The 13,991-nt window shown below is 36.5% G+C and overlaps 1 protein-coding gene across 25 annotated transcripts in view; it reads right to left on the bottom strand.

Annotated features, from left to right (window-relative positions):
* Positions 1–13,640, bottom strand: part of dmd (dystrophin) — a 260,429-nt gene extending 246,789 nt beyond the window's left edge. For 19 of the 25 annotated variants that reach the window (XM_026928746.3, XM_053230031.1, XM_053230024.1 and 16 more), the window contains exons 1-2: positions 13,398–13,638; positions 1,070–1,131 (exon numbers count right to left, since the gene is read on the bottom strand). In XM_026928746.3, the coding sequence (XP_026784547.3) occupies positions 1,070–1,131; positions 13,398–13,482 (147 nt within the window). In that variant the 5' untranslated portion in view covers positions 13,483–13,638. Of the gene's footprint in view, positions 1–1,069; positions 1,132–2,838; positions 3,168–13,397 lie in introns of those variants that run through there. The other 6 variants (XM_053230044.1, XM_053230046.1, XM_026928750.3 and 3 more) reach the window with 3 other exon arrangements.
* Between the last annotated feature and the right edge of the window lie 351 nt (positions 13,641–13,991).

The following is a 13,991-nucleotide window of genomic DNA, read 5'->3' as shown; positions in this document are numbered from 1 at the left end:
AAAGAGGCCACTGCCATTAGGGAAAACCATTGCCAAGAAGGGGTGTACTTGGTCTGCAACAATGTTTAGGTAGGTCGTATATATGTCAAAGTAAGAACCACATGAATGCCAGGACCCAAGGTTTCCCAGCAGAACATTTCCCAGAGCATCACACTGCCTCCACCGGCTTGCCTTCTTCCCATAGTGCATCCTGGTGCCATCTCTTCTCCAGGTAAGCAACGTACATGCACCCAGCTGTCCGCATGATGCAAAAGAAAATGTGATTTATCGGACCAGGCCACCTTCTTCCATTGCTCCATGCTCCAATTCTGATGCTCACATGCCCATTGTAGGAGCTCTTGGTGGTGGACGGGGTCAACGTGGGCACTCTGACCGGTCTACGGCTACACAGCCCCATACGCAGCAATCTGCGATGCACTGTGTGTTCTGACACCTTTCTATCATAGCCAGCATTAACTTTTACAGCAATTTGTGCTACAGTAGCTATTCTGGGTGATCGGACCAGACAGGCTCGCCTTCGCGCCCCAGGCACATCAATGAACCTTGGGCGCCCACGACCTTGTCGCTAGGTCACTGGTTGTCTTCCCTTGGACCATTTTTGGTAGGTACTAACCACTGCATACTGGGAACACCCCACAAGCCCTGCAGTTTTGAAGATGCTCTGAGCCAGTCATGTAGCCATCATAATTTGGCCCTTGTCAAAGTCACTCAGATCCTTACGCTTGCCCATTTTCCCTGCTTCCAACACATCGAGAACTGACTGTTCACTTGCTGCCTAAAATATCCCACCCGAGTCAATGTTATTCACGGCACCTGTCAGTGGTTTTATTGTTATGGCTGATTGGTGCATGTAATGTCATCTGTGCATATATTAAAAGATTAATTCATATCTGAGTTCCTTTTTGCTTTGCTTTATCAAATACCATTTCAAAGGTAAAATAATACATAGACGAAATTTCATTGCCATGTTTCCCCCTTTTAAAAAATAATTAATATATACAGTTAGTAACAATAAGCAAAATTCTTACATAATAAATCCTTATACCAAAAAAAAAAAAAGTCACCTTACCTTAGCAAGTTGGGAATTCATCCATTTTGTGAAGGTTTTCTTTTGTATGTCTTCTCTTTCATCTGTAATTTAATGAGAATCCTGATATTAAATGCTTCTAAATTGCAATTATATGGGTCTAATAAATGGCATTTAGAAAAGCATACATTTTGTGATAAACAAAAAGAAACAAATTACATAAAGAAACAAAAAAGCTAACTAGCTTAAAGACCTGACAGTTACTTTTGATTAAAAGACCAGCTATCTCTGGGGACAAAGCACAGGATGAGTCATTCCACAATAGCCCTGGAGCAGTTAAAGTTAAGGCCTTGCCACATCTCAATGTGTCACTGTTCTGTATATCCTGGTGTATTTCCATCCTGAAGCTTCCTTAACTTCTTCCCCCTTCAATTTCCATGTTGCAGAACCCTAATCCTAACAAAACCCTTTTATGTGATATAATACTCACTTATTTCCACAGTGAATGTGATGACTAAAGGCACGCTTACAGGTAATGATTTGTTAACTTCATCACACTATGATGAGTTTTGCATTTAACACGGCTGTGAAGCATAGCCTACACTAGCAGTTAACGTTATAAAATAGAAATAATATACAAACAGTTCCTCTTTAAGTAAAATGTAGTGTTTCAGTAAAGACGCAATACTGACCAGTTTTAAGAATAGGACAATTCAACAGTGCAAAACAAAAGGCCATTTTGTGGACTAAAAAGCAGCTCAAACTTTTGTGTTGCAACTCCAAAAACTTTCATTAACATTGACAATATACTGTACTATTATATTTTTAAAGCTGGGAACAAATATGCATCACAATGCTACTAAATGATTCAAAATCTATCTGCCAAATAGGAGGACATAATGAATCAGGTGGAACACAAGTACCAGCAGTGTGCATTTTCACCATTTACTTACTGATGATTGTGTGTGGTTTAATAACTCACAGACGAAATACACAAAAGAAGATGACTAATTTAAGAATGCAATGATTTCACATCAAGTGCTAGGAATAAACAGCTAGGATTCAGCAGACTGTGATGAGAAGAGACAGACAGAACAACGATTTGTTATTGATCAGACGCAGGAGACAGCTGGTGTGTCTGCGCCACAGCCTACCGAGCTGCTCGCCGGATTAAATCCGCCCTTTCAAAATAGGATTTTGAGGTAATTAGGTTGAGCTGAAGCTAACGGACAAAAACAAGAGTGAGCTGTAAACAGTCTTAGTTACTTCATCAGTCTGAACACACACACAAAAAGTGAACAATTCAACTATCCACAGGCTCCAGGTATTTGAAAGCCGATAAGACAGTGTTAAAGAGGTTGTCAGTGAGTTTGGAGAGGGAGTGAGCATCTTGTAAGCAATAGGAGCAAAGAATCTGACACCAAACTTTGTTTAAAATTAGCAACGTAAACAACAACGCCAGAATCCAAACTGTATCTCCGGATACTTTAAAGCATTAACTACTTATATGACTAGATAAAAAAAAACCTTTTTAAGAGGTCTCTGGAACTGCCTTGTTATATTAAAACACATTCTTGCCCAGAAAATATTCGTCAAATCTACAATAAGAGGCGTGAAACACGACATAATAGAGGCGTCAGCTAGCTTTTCAGGATTAGTCATTAAACGGGTTACAGTGCCTCAGCTCCCAGTGTTTCTCGCTCTACGACGCAGGTTGTATTGATTCCCAATATCCAGGAGTATTCCCTGTGTATCACAGTGACCTGAGCTCTGCTAATCCAGTCTCACATCATACCATCACTCAGTGTTACCTGTACTGAAACAACACCGCCGCGGCTCCAGTCATTACTCAACCAGCTCAGCGACGCAGTTCTCCATGTTTATATCCTTCCCAGCCTGATACAGTGTTGGCAGTGACGGCAGGTCGACATCTTGCCAGTTTGTTTTCACTGACTCTTTCACTCAGCTTACAGTACACTGACAGAGCAGCCAGGCGAAGCGCAGTTGCTCGTTTTGGGGGCGTGTCGTTCAGGAGACAAGCAGGTTTAGCTGTTCAGAATAAAGCGCGTGTGGAGTTGCAGGCTGGATTCGTGTCCCTGTGAAACTCAGCTTCAACACCACAGCTTTACAGATCTTTATTATCTTTATTGTTAAAATAATTACAATAATAATTACATTTTTAAATGTACTATGCACGTATGTCCCTCTGAATGTTTACACATTTTAAAACAATGTGTTTATCTCAATGTGTTTATTTGGGGGCCCTAGGCAAAGTATAGGAATGGGGCCTGTTATTTAGCATTAATAATTCAAAATATATATCATTTTTAGGGGCCCTTGGCTTCTGGGGCCCAAGGCAGTTGCCTACCTTTGCCTAGTGCTAAGTCCGCCCCGGTTTATCACTCCCTGCTAAAAGAAATCCAGCTAGATCTGTCCAGTGTGGAGGAATTTTCCTGTTATCAGTTATCATTTGCTATATCAGTATCATTTGTCAATCAGTATTATATCAATCAGGATCTATGCAACAGTATTGAAAAGTGACCTTAAATCACCTCATGTATTAACTTTCAGAGCTTCATTTATACACTACACTGTACCATTTCTAGTACATTTAGAAGGGTGAGTTTATGCCTATGATCCTACAAAGATGTTTCTGTGAGAACAAACTGGTGTGACCTTGTAGGTGGTGTTTTTAAGGCGAAAGCTAATGTTGTTTTTAAAAAATAAACTGACTGAACTCTTGCCACGGTTAAAACTAAGATAAGGGGATAGTGAAATAATTGGGTTAAAACTAAGATAAGAGGATAGTGAAATAATTGGGGCGAGAGGCAGATGTGTGATTAAAAGAAAGAAGAGAAAACTCCATCCGATGAGATCATTGTTTTAGAATTGTATAAAAGCATGGGTCACGACTATGTAAATCAGATGCTCTGTAGACCATCTCGGCTTTGTTGTTTCATTCAATAAAGCCTATAGATTTGTGGCATCCAGAACCCCTTGTCTTTGTAACTCATTTTCTTATTCTGATTTGCAGAAGTATTTGGCACGACACCAGCTACCTACTGCCAAAACACAGGCAGAGCTAGTCAAACTGGTAGGCCATCTTTACCAGCTAGTAAGTCATTTTTCAGCTTCCTTATTGGATAAAATGATCAATAAACAACTTGTCTGTGATGTAGCATTTGGTAGCTGTTACCAGCTAGCAAAGATGGTGTACCAGTTTAACCAGTGTGACCTTTATTTTTGAAGCTTGAAGCTGGTAGCTAGTTGCCAACACCCCTGGACTGGCCTGGACACTCCAAAATGGGAAAAAAATCCTGAAAGATATTGTTATGTTGAAATGATAAGCGAAATAACATGTAAAAGTTGTGGCATGAGACACACCAGTTTTAGCACAGTATTTTAACATGAGTGCTGATTGAGCACTGTCCATCCTGGTCCTGGAGAACCAGCCTTGCACATTTTATTACTTTCCCTGATCCGAACACTTCTTCAACTAATCAGTTAATTTATAGCCCTACAGGATGCGTTAAAGCAGGAAAAACAATAAAATGTGCAGGACAGGGGGTACCCAGGACCAGGACTGGAAACTATGTACATTGTTTAGTATAAAGCACAGAGGTATAGAGCACTGGGGAAACACAAATGAGAATCATCGTAACATGTCGTACTAAAGTTAAATCTGCAAACAGAACCATGAAAATGCATATTTTTGGCATCATGTCAGATTATTTGCTCTTAATGTCTTAAGTCATTTTTTAGACTTTTGGAGAACCAGTGCAATAGCACCATCAATGGTCATAAGAACAATACACAGAATGGTTTGAAGAATAGGGGTGTAACCATAGCAACGTGAGATTTCATTATGCATGTAATGCAACTGCACTATTTGAACACCAGAGGTCCAAATATGTGTATCCCATAGAAGTATAATATATAGAGAGCTCGCTGGTCACATTCATTCTTTTGTGGAGAACCTGCAAGATTTCCATCTCATTACTAAGAGAGGAACCATCTGCACTTGTGAAGTGATCGATAACTTGATAGCTTTGGATTGCAACAACCAATATGCGTTATATGTTATACGGTTACATGACCACGTTATAACAGTTTAAGAAAAGATCTTCAGTAGGACTTTGGAGCTCTATTTCTGGTACAGAGCTCATTATATTTCAGTTGATCATTTCCAGAATAGCCAGGTCAGACACTTTGTTTATTCAGTCAAAATTTTGGAAGAATTTGTAAATAAAAAATTAAAAGTAGATAGACTAAGCACACATTGTCCAATTAATGTACAAATTACACAAAAGGACAGATGACAGAACCATAAGTTTAGTGTTTTTTGGTTTGAAATAAAGGGTTACAACTTTTCAGTTTACAATATTTGTTATTTGAAGGAAACATGGGATGGGCCCAGTGGAGCATTAAGAAATTGAAACAATAGAAATCACAAATGCAGCCGCCGTTAAGTGTGTATGTGTCATAATTTGCCTCACATGATTCTTATTATGTCATTATGCATTATGATATAATGCATTACTCAACTCTAATAGTTTCATTGTCAAGCTACTGATATTTATTAGATTTTAGCCCTCCCCTCAACTACAAAATATGAGTACATTTTTAAACATTGGCCATAAAAAGACTCTGTATTATATGTGTTATAAATTTAAATATGTGATAATCACAGCTGAAAACCATGTGTTCACCCAGTAAAATCCTATTAGGTGTTTAAAATTGCTTAAATGCATCATGATAGATACGAGTAGCTGGATACGTTTGTTTGCACATTTACACATGAAATTTGGTATTCATTAAAATCCCATAATTTTAGAAAAAATGTTTGTATCCCACTCATGCAGCTGATTGTGTGTAAATTTTGTGTAAATTAACTAATGTAAACCTCAATTGACCAGCTTCAAATCATATCATTTTTGATGAGTTACTGCACATTTATATGTGTATTACACCGTGAAGTTTAAATAGCTTGTATAATTCAGTTACAGACACAAATTTAATGAAACCCAATTATTTCATATTAATAACAATAACAAAAGAAATATTATAAAAGGAGTTTATAATATTATAATATTATATCTGCTCTATAAAAGGAGAATGGATTGCAGTGGCACAGACAGTGTGTAACTTGGTTCCATTTGACACAACATATTTTATTGCTGTTTAAAGCTTCATTAGAGCCAGCAATAAGTGACTGATAAGTGACCGATCTGGTATATCTCAAGGCGCAATGTGCCGTGTACTTGCCAAAGTTGATTTCTTCTCTGCTTTTCCAATAAGGCATTGGGGAGGCCGCATTTGTATGCAAGAAATTTCTAGCAGAGAGTCACTGAGACATTTTGAATAAAAAAACAGTGTTTCCCTGGTTGATGTGCTTAGTATCCATGATCACTTGGGTACAGTATACATTTTTTCTCCATTTCCATGTCAAACATTTTCCTTTTTACTTCACTTAATTCACATACAGTATACTTGACCTTTTCTGTAATTCAGCTCCCCAGTTTTACAAGGAGTCTAGGCGTGAGTCAAAATAACTTTCACTTCTACCTTTGAAAATGTCTATTTTGCCATTTACTCATCATTTTAGTGCTGTGACCTGTAACTTTTATTGTTTTTTTTTTTGTTTTTTTTTAACAGCACAAGTCAAGTTTTTATTTAGTTATTTATTTCATTTTAAGTGGTTAGTGTAGAGGTTGGTATTCAGTAGTCATCTGAAGACAGCCAGTGACTCAGCTGTTCAGACAGGCATGAGAAAGTTCATTCCATGGCAGTATAAAGACTTGATATATGTCTTACTTTGATCTTGAGGCAGAGAGGAGTGATGAAGACCAAGAGCTTCAATGTACAAATACTTATAGGGCTGTATCATGTTTTTCATTCCCCTTTTATGCAGATGCCAGGAAACCAGAGTACCAGAAACATGCGACATGGTGCAGAGTCTTTAGGTAGGTGAGTGCTGGTCCATTTTTGGCTTTGTAAGCACACATCTGTGCTTGATGTGGGAGAACATAATTATTATTAACTATAATAATCTTAATTACAAAAATCCTGTCAACTTAGCATAAAGAATATGAACATTTACAACATGAACATGTCCTAAAAATACTGTTAGTAGAGTATAATTTCATAAAAAGGGTATGTTTTTATATATAATGTATATGCTTTCATTTTCAGTAGAATATGACACTGGCTAATTAAATAATTAATTCATTTTAAAGCTTGTCTGTACCAGTGTCATTAAATTTTGAAGTTTAAAATATATTTTATATAATATTATAAAAAAGAAGTTTTATTTGTCTGTTTAACATTGCGTTTATTGTATGATATACGTTACCCAATATGAAATATATTTAGGTGCAGAGCTACATATAAGTTATTGATTAAAGGCATTTTTGTAAGCTAAATAATAACCCACACACACCACCACAATAAATAAAAATAATAAATATGGGCACAAGCAGTGATTAAGCACTTTGTGGCCCGCCCTTTAGTGACAGAGGAAGACCAGAAGCTTATGAGTCCATCAGGGTTTCATCTCAAGGAGATATACTAAATTTGATGTGTCAAGACATTGCTGAGATATTGCCTCATTTCCTGTTTTCAGTATCCCTCCCAAGTTGCAAATGAACTTGAAGCTTTTTTGTTAACATCAGATTGTGTTGCTAAACATATATGCAAAGTTTGGTGTCGGGGTAAAAGCAACTGGGGAGAGTTAATAACTATAGTCAGTGACAAAAACTAGTGGCTGGGAGCAGGTGCTGAAGCATATTTGCATAATAGAGAACCATCTCAATCAATATAATCCAGACTCTATGCTTCTTGGGAATTTTTTTATTATTGGTGCAGGGAAGGGCTATTGACCATTTTACAGTTGGATCCTTTGGGTTTTTTACCACAGTGAGAGTCCATGCTCACACAAGAGCTCTTCCAGGAAGCCATAAGAATTTAAAGACCACTGTAGCCCTTTTTGAGAGGGGTCTTTTAATTGCACACTGAACTCTGGAGAAGACACAGTCTCAGATGCCTAGGATCTCCATCATACTCTCTATAGAATGAGAAAAAAACCTCCATTGGATGGGGCTAAACTTGTCTGGATTGGCAAAGGCTTCGGAATTTGTTAAGGAATTTTCTGGAGCCATTGTCAAAATCTATATGCTAACTGCATCAAGCAGCAAGTAGACATACTTAATAACAGAGCTTTGACTCTATTACTGATACTAATTGTGCCATCTTTATATTAAAATAACAAAGTAGAATGCTTTGATGTTTGTTAATTAGCCTAGATAAATAACAATCTAACATTCTAACTCAGTTTTCAACACCAGTATTCTACCATGCTAAATTAGAAATGGGCTACATAAAAAAATTGGAGTGAAAACTTTCAATAAAACAATAGAAACATGGGTCAGCAAAGTATAATTTCAGCAACGTCCGAAACATCCCTGTCCATCTGGTTTCCAAGTCAAAACTGTAATGTTTAGGGATTTCATGCACAGTGACGTTAAACACTCTCATGGGCTGTTTCTCTTTAAAACTTTTTGCCATTGTCATGGTTGTTGTCATGAGCTGTGTCTCAAATTGAAAACTCTGAGGCTACATTGAAAAGTATTTACTAATCTAGAAAATTCAGAAGACTGATACTCAAAACAGACCTTTTGATAGGTTTAAAGGCTACATTGGAGGTTTTTAAAATTCAAACACTTACAGTAAAAGGAAAACCACTTAGTATTCAATAATGGTATAGACTAGTACATAAGTATGCTGTATATGTAAGTTTGTTCACTAATAGACACAGTGTCACATGGTGCTATGCCGCCCCCACTATTTACACTGGTATGGTACCACATGGACACGTCACATTAATTTCTGAGGACTTGCACAAGCGAGGTTTCAAACACAGGATCCGTGCAGCAGCCATCTTGCATATACGTATATGTATTTAAAAGCGAACAGTATAAAAATAGCAAAAGTATAAGCGCCAAAACATACACAACTTGCAGTTGCGTTTGGACACTTGCATAGAGTATGTAACAGGCTTTAATGATACTGTTACTGTATAACGAACTGTTACATTTCAGTGTTTGTATCACTCTGTTTGTCTGTGTTCTCTACATAAAATTCCAATTCTACCAATAGTTCATTACCCAGAAACCATTACAACACTTACTATGGGCTTTCAGTCAGTCTGGGTGTTGCATGGCAACACTCAGTGCTCTCTCCAGCTGTGGCTTCTGTGGGAACTATTAGTTGTCGGAGCAAAAATAAACAAAATACATTTGGCCAGATTGTGTCTGACCTGTCAAGTACTCAATATTAATTTATTGTTTATAGAACAGTTGTATAAAAGCAATGTGGCTGTTGTACTGAATATCAGCATAGCTGTGATCACCTATGGCTATTCAGTATAACTGCTCATGTGATATTGTTTAATTGAAGCCCCAAACACCAGTACCGAAACCCAGAGATGCTTCTGTTGGATTCTATGGCCGATTTAATTACACTGTGTTTTTAATGGGAACAAAGATTAATGCTCATTGGACAACAAGCTTTTAACACGTCATTTTGAGCCATGTCCGGAAGCCATGTGTCTCTGGGGTGAATGGGAGTGTGGGCAGACGGGTTTTAAAATAATAATAATAATAATAATAATATCACAACATTTATTGGACAGTGCAGTCTTTGCTTGCCCGGATTCATGGCCTCTCCATATGATGATTTGGAGATCTTTCGCAGGGGTGTAAACTCATAACCAACTGCCAATCACTGAACTGGTAATGAACATGACTGACAACTCAAACTAAAAACTTCAGAGTACAGTTGGAATCACTTGGAGCTGAAGTTGTGGTGAGTTGAGTTGCTTAATCCAAAAAAATTCTACACACTAGTATATCTTGATATTTTGTCTTTGTAATTTGTTGTTGTCCTTTCAGCTGCTCCCATTAGGGGTCGCCACAGCGGATCATTGGACCGCATGTTTGATTTGGCACAGGTTTTACACCGGATGCCCTTTCTGACGCAACCCTCCCATTTTATCTGGGCTTGGGACCAGCACTGAGAGTAAACTCCCAGTGGCTAGGCTGGTTCCCTGCCCAGGAATCAAACCCGTGCCGCGGTGGTGAGAGCGCAGTCTACCTTATTCCCCTGCTTCTTAAGATCCTTTACAAAAACATGAAATCCATCAGTGCATCATTTAACCATAGGTGTGGGGTGTTTCATGCGTCTATTCATGTATCCATTTTATCTTTTCACTTTTCCTACTTTTCTACTTACTGTATATTAAGACTGTCTAAACTAGGGGTTTCCAAGTATCCCTGGAGATGTTAAGCAGGTTAATGTTAAGTGAATCTTTTGCCTTTTTTTTTTCTTGCTCTTTTGCTCATTTACCACTGCTTTTTTCTTTCTTTCAATCTACAGAATCTTGCCTTGTTTGGCTTTATGGCCATGTTTTCCTATTTTTCTTCCAAATGTCTTTTTAAGAAAGCTGCTACAGTACAAACATATCACACACTTGGGAAAGGGTTTGGCCTTGCCACAGTCCATGCAAGCAAGTCCAAATATTAAATCCGATTTATCTAGCTAACACCGTAATTCACATTTAACTCTCACGTGCTAAGAATGAAGCATGAGTAATCCAATCAACTTCTATCACTTTTTGCTTATGAGGTTACAATAAAATTATACAGTATTGATGGTTATAATGAATATAGTGTTTACTTGTAAAAATAGATATTATTAAAATTTAACTTGATTTGTCATTGACGTTTCCATCAAAGTCTCACAAACGTGCAGCAAAGCCACCATGAACTCTTGGTTGGGAAACCCTGGTCTAACTGGACCTGATCCATGCTGTCCCAAATTACATAACCATGTTTATATGATGTCACGTTTCTTCTATCAAGCAGTTCCACTGCAACGGCTTCTAAACATAAGGTCTGACTTTCAGTTGTCAGGTCAGAAAATAAATGCTGCTAAGTTTAACTGTCCCAGTTTACCTGTCGCCCCAATATATCTGAATTCACCCTATTATTGATGTGTCCTGATCCACTGGCCTGTTTTGTAGGGGAAATTCTCAGCAAACAGGGAAACTTTGGAGTTCTGATGGTCATAACTTTTTCAACAGCAATGCCTCTGATTATAGAATAAATTTGTAAAAGTTTAAAATAATTTTTAAATATTTGCAGGATAGTAGAGTTGTTGCACAGGTGAGTACAATTAGTGTTAAAATTACTCTTAAATTGAGGGGGAAACAAACAAATAAAAAATCTTAGAAATCAAGGAATTTACTCCTACACAAATTTACTTCTGCACCTAAGTATAAAAGCAATGTAATTTTTTTTCTTTATACTTAAGAGTAACGTACTGGGCGAGTATTTAGGAATGTTTCAAAGTAGTGAACGGTGTCAGTTTTTTTTTAAATCTCAGATTTAATTAGTAATCCAATACAATGCAAACTACACAATGCTGTCTTGTTGAGGCGTGGACTGTACGTGGTCATCTGGCTGCTCAGTTCATTCGCTATCAGTCTATATCTCCCAGTCACCCTCAATAAATATACTTAAAAAGCATCTTAAAACATATTTATTTAACTTTTCTTTTAATTAACTGTCTTAATTTTTTTATTTTACTGCTTATTTTTATTCATTATTATTCATTACTATTATTTGGTCTGTATGTCTTAATGCTGTCTTACCATTTTTCTCTTTTCTCTCATTTTATGAGTTGTTTTAATTGCTCTTATGTCTTTTTATTTTTACGATTTTAATCTTTCTGGGTTTTCTATCACTATTATTATTATTATATCTCAAGTAAAACAATGCAATGTGTGGCTTTCCAGTATAAAAAAGCACATTTCTATAATAAAGTGCTTCTGTTCTTAGGCTAGGTTATATATCTAGACAGGCTGAACCTAAATCCATTATTGAGACTCTAGTTTATTTCCCTTTTTGGGATTTCACAACAATATATTGCCTTATGAAACAGGACCAATGATTATTATGATTATTATTATTTCATAAACCTAATATTCAATTCAATTCAATTTTATTTGTATAGCGCTTTTAACAATGGATTGTCACAAAGCAGCTTTACAGAAATAAATGGATTAAAAAAAAAATAATAATAAATTTTATATATATATATATATATATATATATATATATATATATATATATATATATATATATATATATATATATATATATATATATATAAAACAAGTGAATTTATCCCTAATAGAGAATGGTGTGATTGTGTTTTGTGTATAGCCTACTTCTTGTGTACTTTTATTGCCTCATATTATGGAATTGGATATGCGGTTGATTCGATTTACGTTTATGCAACTGTCAAAAATTCATGCTTAAAATTTACTCCTAGGATTAACTCTCATTGTAAACTGTTCTCCCACATAGAACTTGCACTAAGCTTCTCTGAATATAAGATTTTGACACTGCTCACTGCATGTCGTTCACATTTCCCTGCTGATCTGACATTCTCAGCACGTCACATTGCTTAACAGATTCTATACAGTCTTTTAAAAGGCTGTAACACAATCCTTTAAAACAAATGGTGCTGTTTTACTATGACCATATGTGAAAAGCAGGAGGATAGAATTGCGAGCCAAAGAGGCAAACTGTCGCATTCAAGACTGTAGACACTCCAGAATCTATACTCTATATTACCAGCATTAAGGTTTGCTCAAGCTAGAGAAGAAACAAAAGTGAAGACTAAACAAGAACCCTTTCGTCCATCACAAGGGGATCTTCTCTATTTTAACGAAACTGTGGCCATTTTGGTCGGATTTTAATAGTCTGAATAATTCAAGAATGAGAAACAGCATGTCCTAAACCAGGTCTCCTGAAATCATACACCAGGCAACTGTGGCTATTTTAAGTGCTCTAAGGCCATATTTCAACAAGAGAGTAAATATAACTCGCTCCGTCTACAAACTATAAGCAAGATTGTATGGGTCTAGGCCAGTACATTTTTAATACATTTCTGTTCAACTAAATCCCTCACATGATTTTATAATTATTGTAGTTTTTTTTTTTTTTAATTAAAAAGATACCGTTAAAGCCCTATAACCATCCTATAACCAGAGGACTAGAAGGGAAAAAAGGTACAAATAAAGAGTATATTCCCAGCATTTGTAAAACCAGAATGTCTTTAAAGTCTTCGAACTGTTATTTTGCTATTTTAAAATAGTTAAAAGGCTTACTGCCTCAACGATCACATATACAAACTTCTATTTGGATGTAATAACACAAACCTAGGAATAATGAGCGTTTTTCATCTTTCACTTTCACACACGTGTTTAAATATAAAACATTCAGAGAACGGTGCCACAGATTCTTACCTGATCTAGTTTTGATGATTTCACCAAATTCATCCTCACAAACTTCTACCTCCCACTGGTCCTCTGCACAAGCAGCTTCAGCCATGTCAGATTCCAAGTGTCAGGAAGTGTCTTACACTAATAGAAGTTTTAGCAAAGTAAAATTTCCAGAGATTTGTAACTATATATTTCTGCAACAGCACCCAGAAATTTGTGAATGATACTGCTCTAGGACAGCCTGTGAACTGTTGTGATACATACGGAAATAACCTGCCAAGGCCCCAGAAGAGGAGGAACAGGTGGCATTTTCTACTTGCCCTAAAATAGAGCTTATGGAATAGACAGTCTGTCACCACAGACAGCACTACAAATAAAGATTTTGTTCTTTAACTGTTTTCTTTAGAAAAGCAGTGAAATATATAACACAAAAAATGAACAAAAAAGTTTTTTATTCATTTGTTTTTCTCAGTATTAATAATCAATTTTGTAACCTCATTTTAGAGAATCAAATGTATTTAAACTTAAAATCGTTTCTGGAGCCACAATAATCGAAGAATTCTTAGGATTCAGAGAAAAATATTAAGATTCCTTAGAAAATCTAATTTGCAATATTAC

This window comes from Pangasianodon hypophthalmus, chromosome 26, assembly GCF_027358585.1.
Source record: "Pangasianodon hypophthalmus isolate fPanHyp1 chromosome 26, fPanHyp1.pri, whole genome shotgun sequence".
Classification (NCBI taxonomy): Eukaryota; Metazoa; Chordata; class Actinopteri; order Siluriformes; family Pangasiidae; genus Pangasianodon; species Pangasianodon hypophthalmus.
The sequence above is the reverse complement of the archived record's forward strand: the minus strand, read 5'-3'. Positions and strand labels throughout refer to the sequence as shown.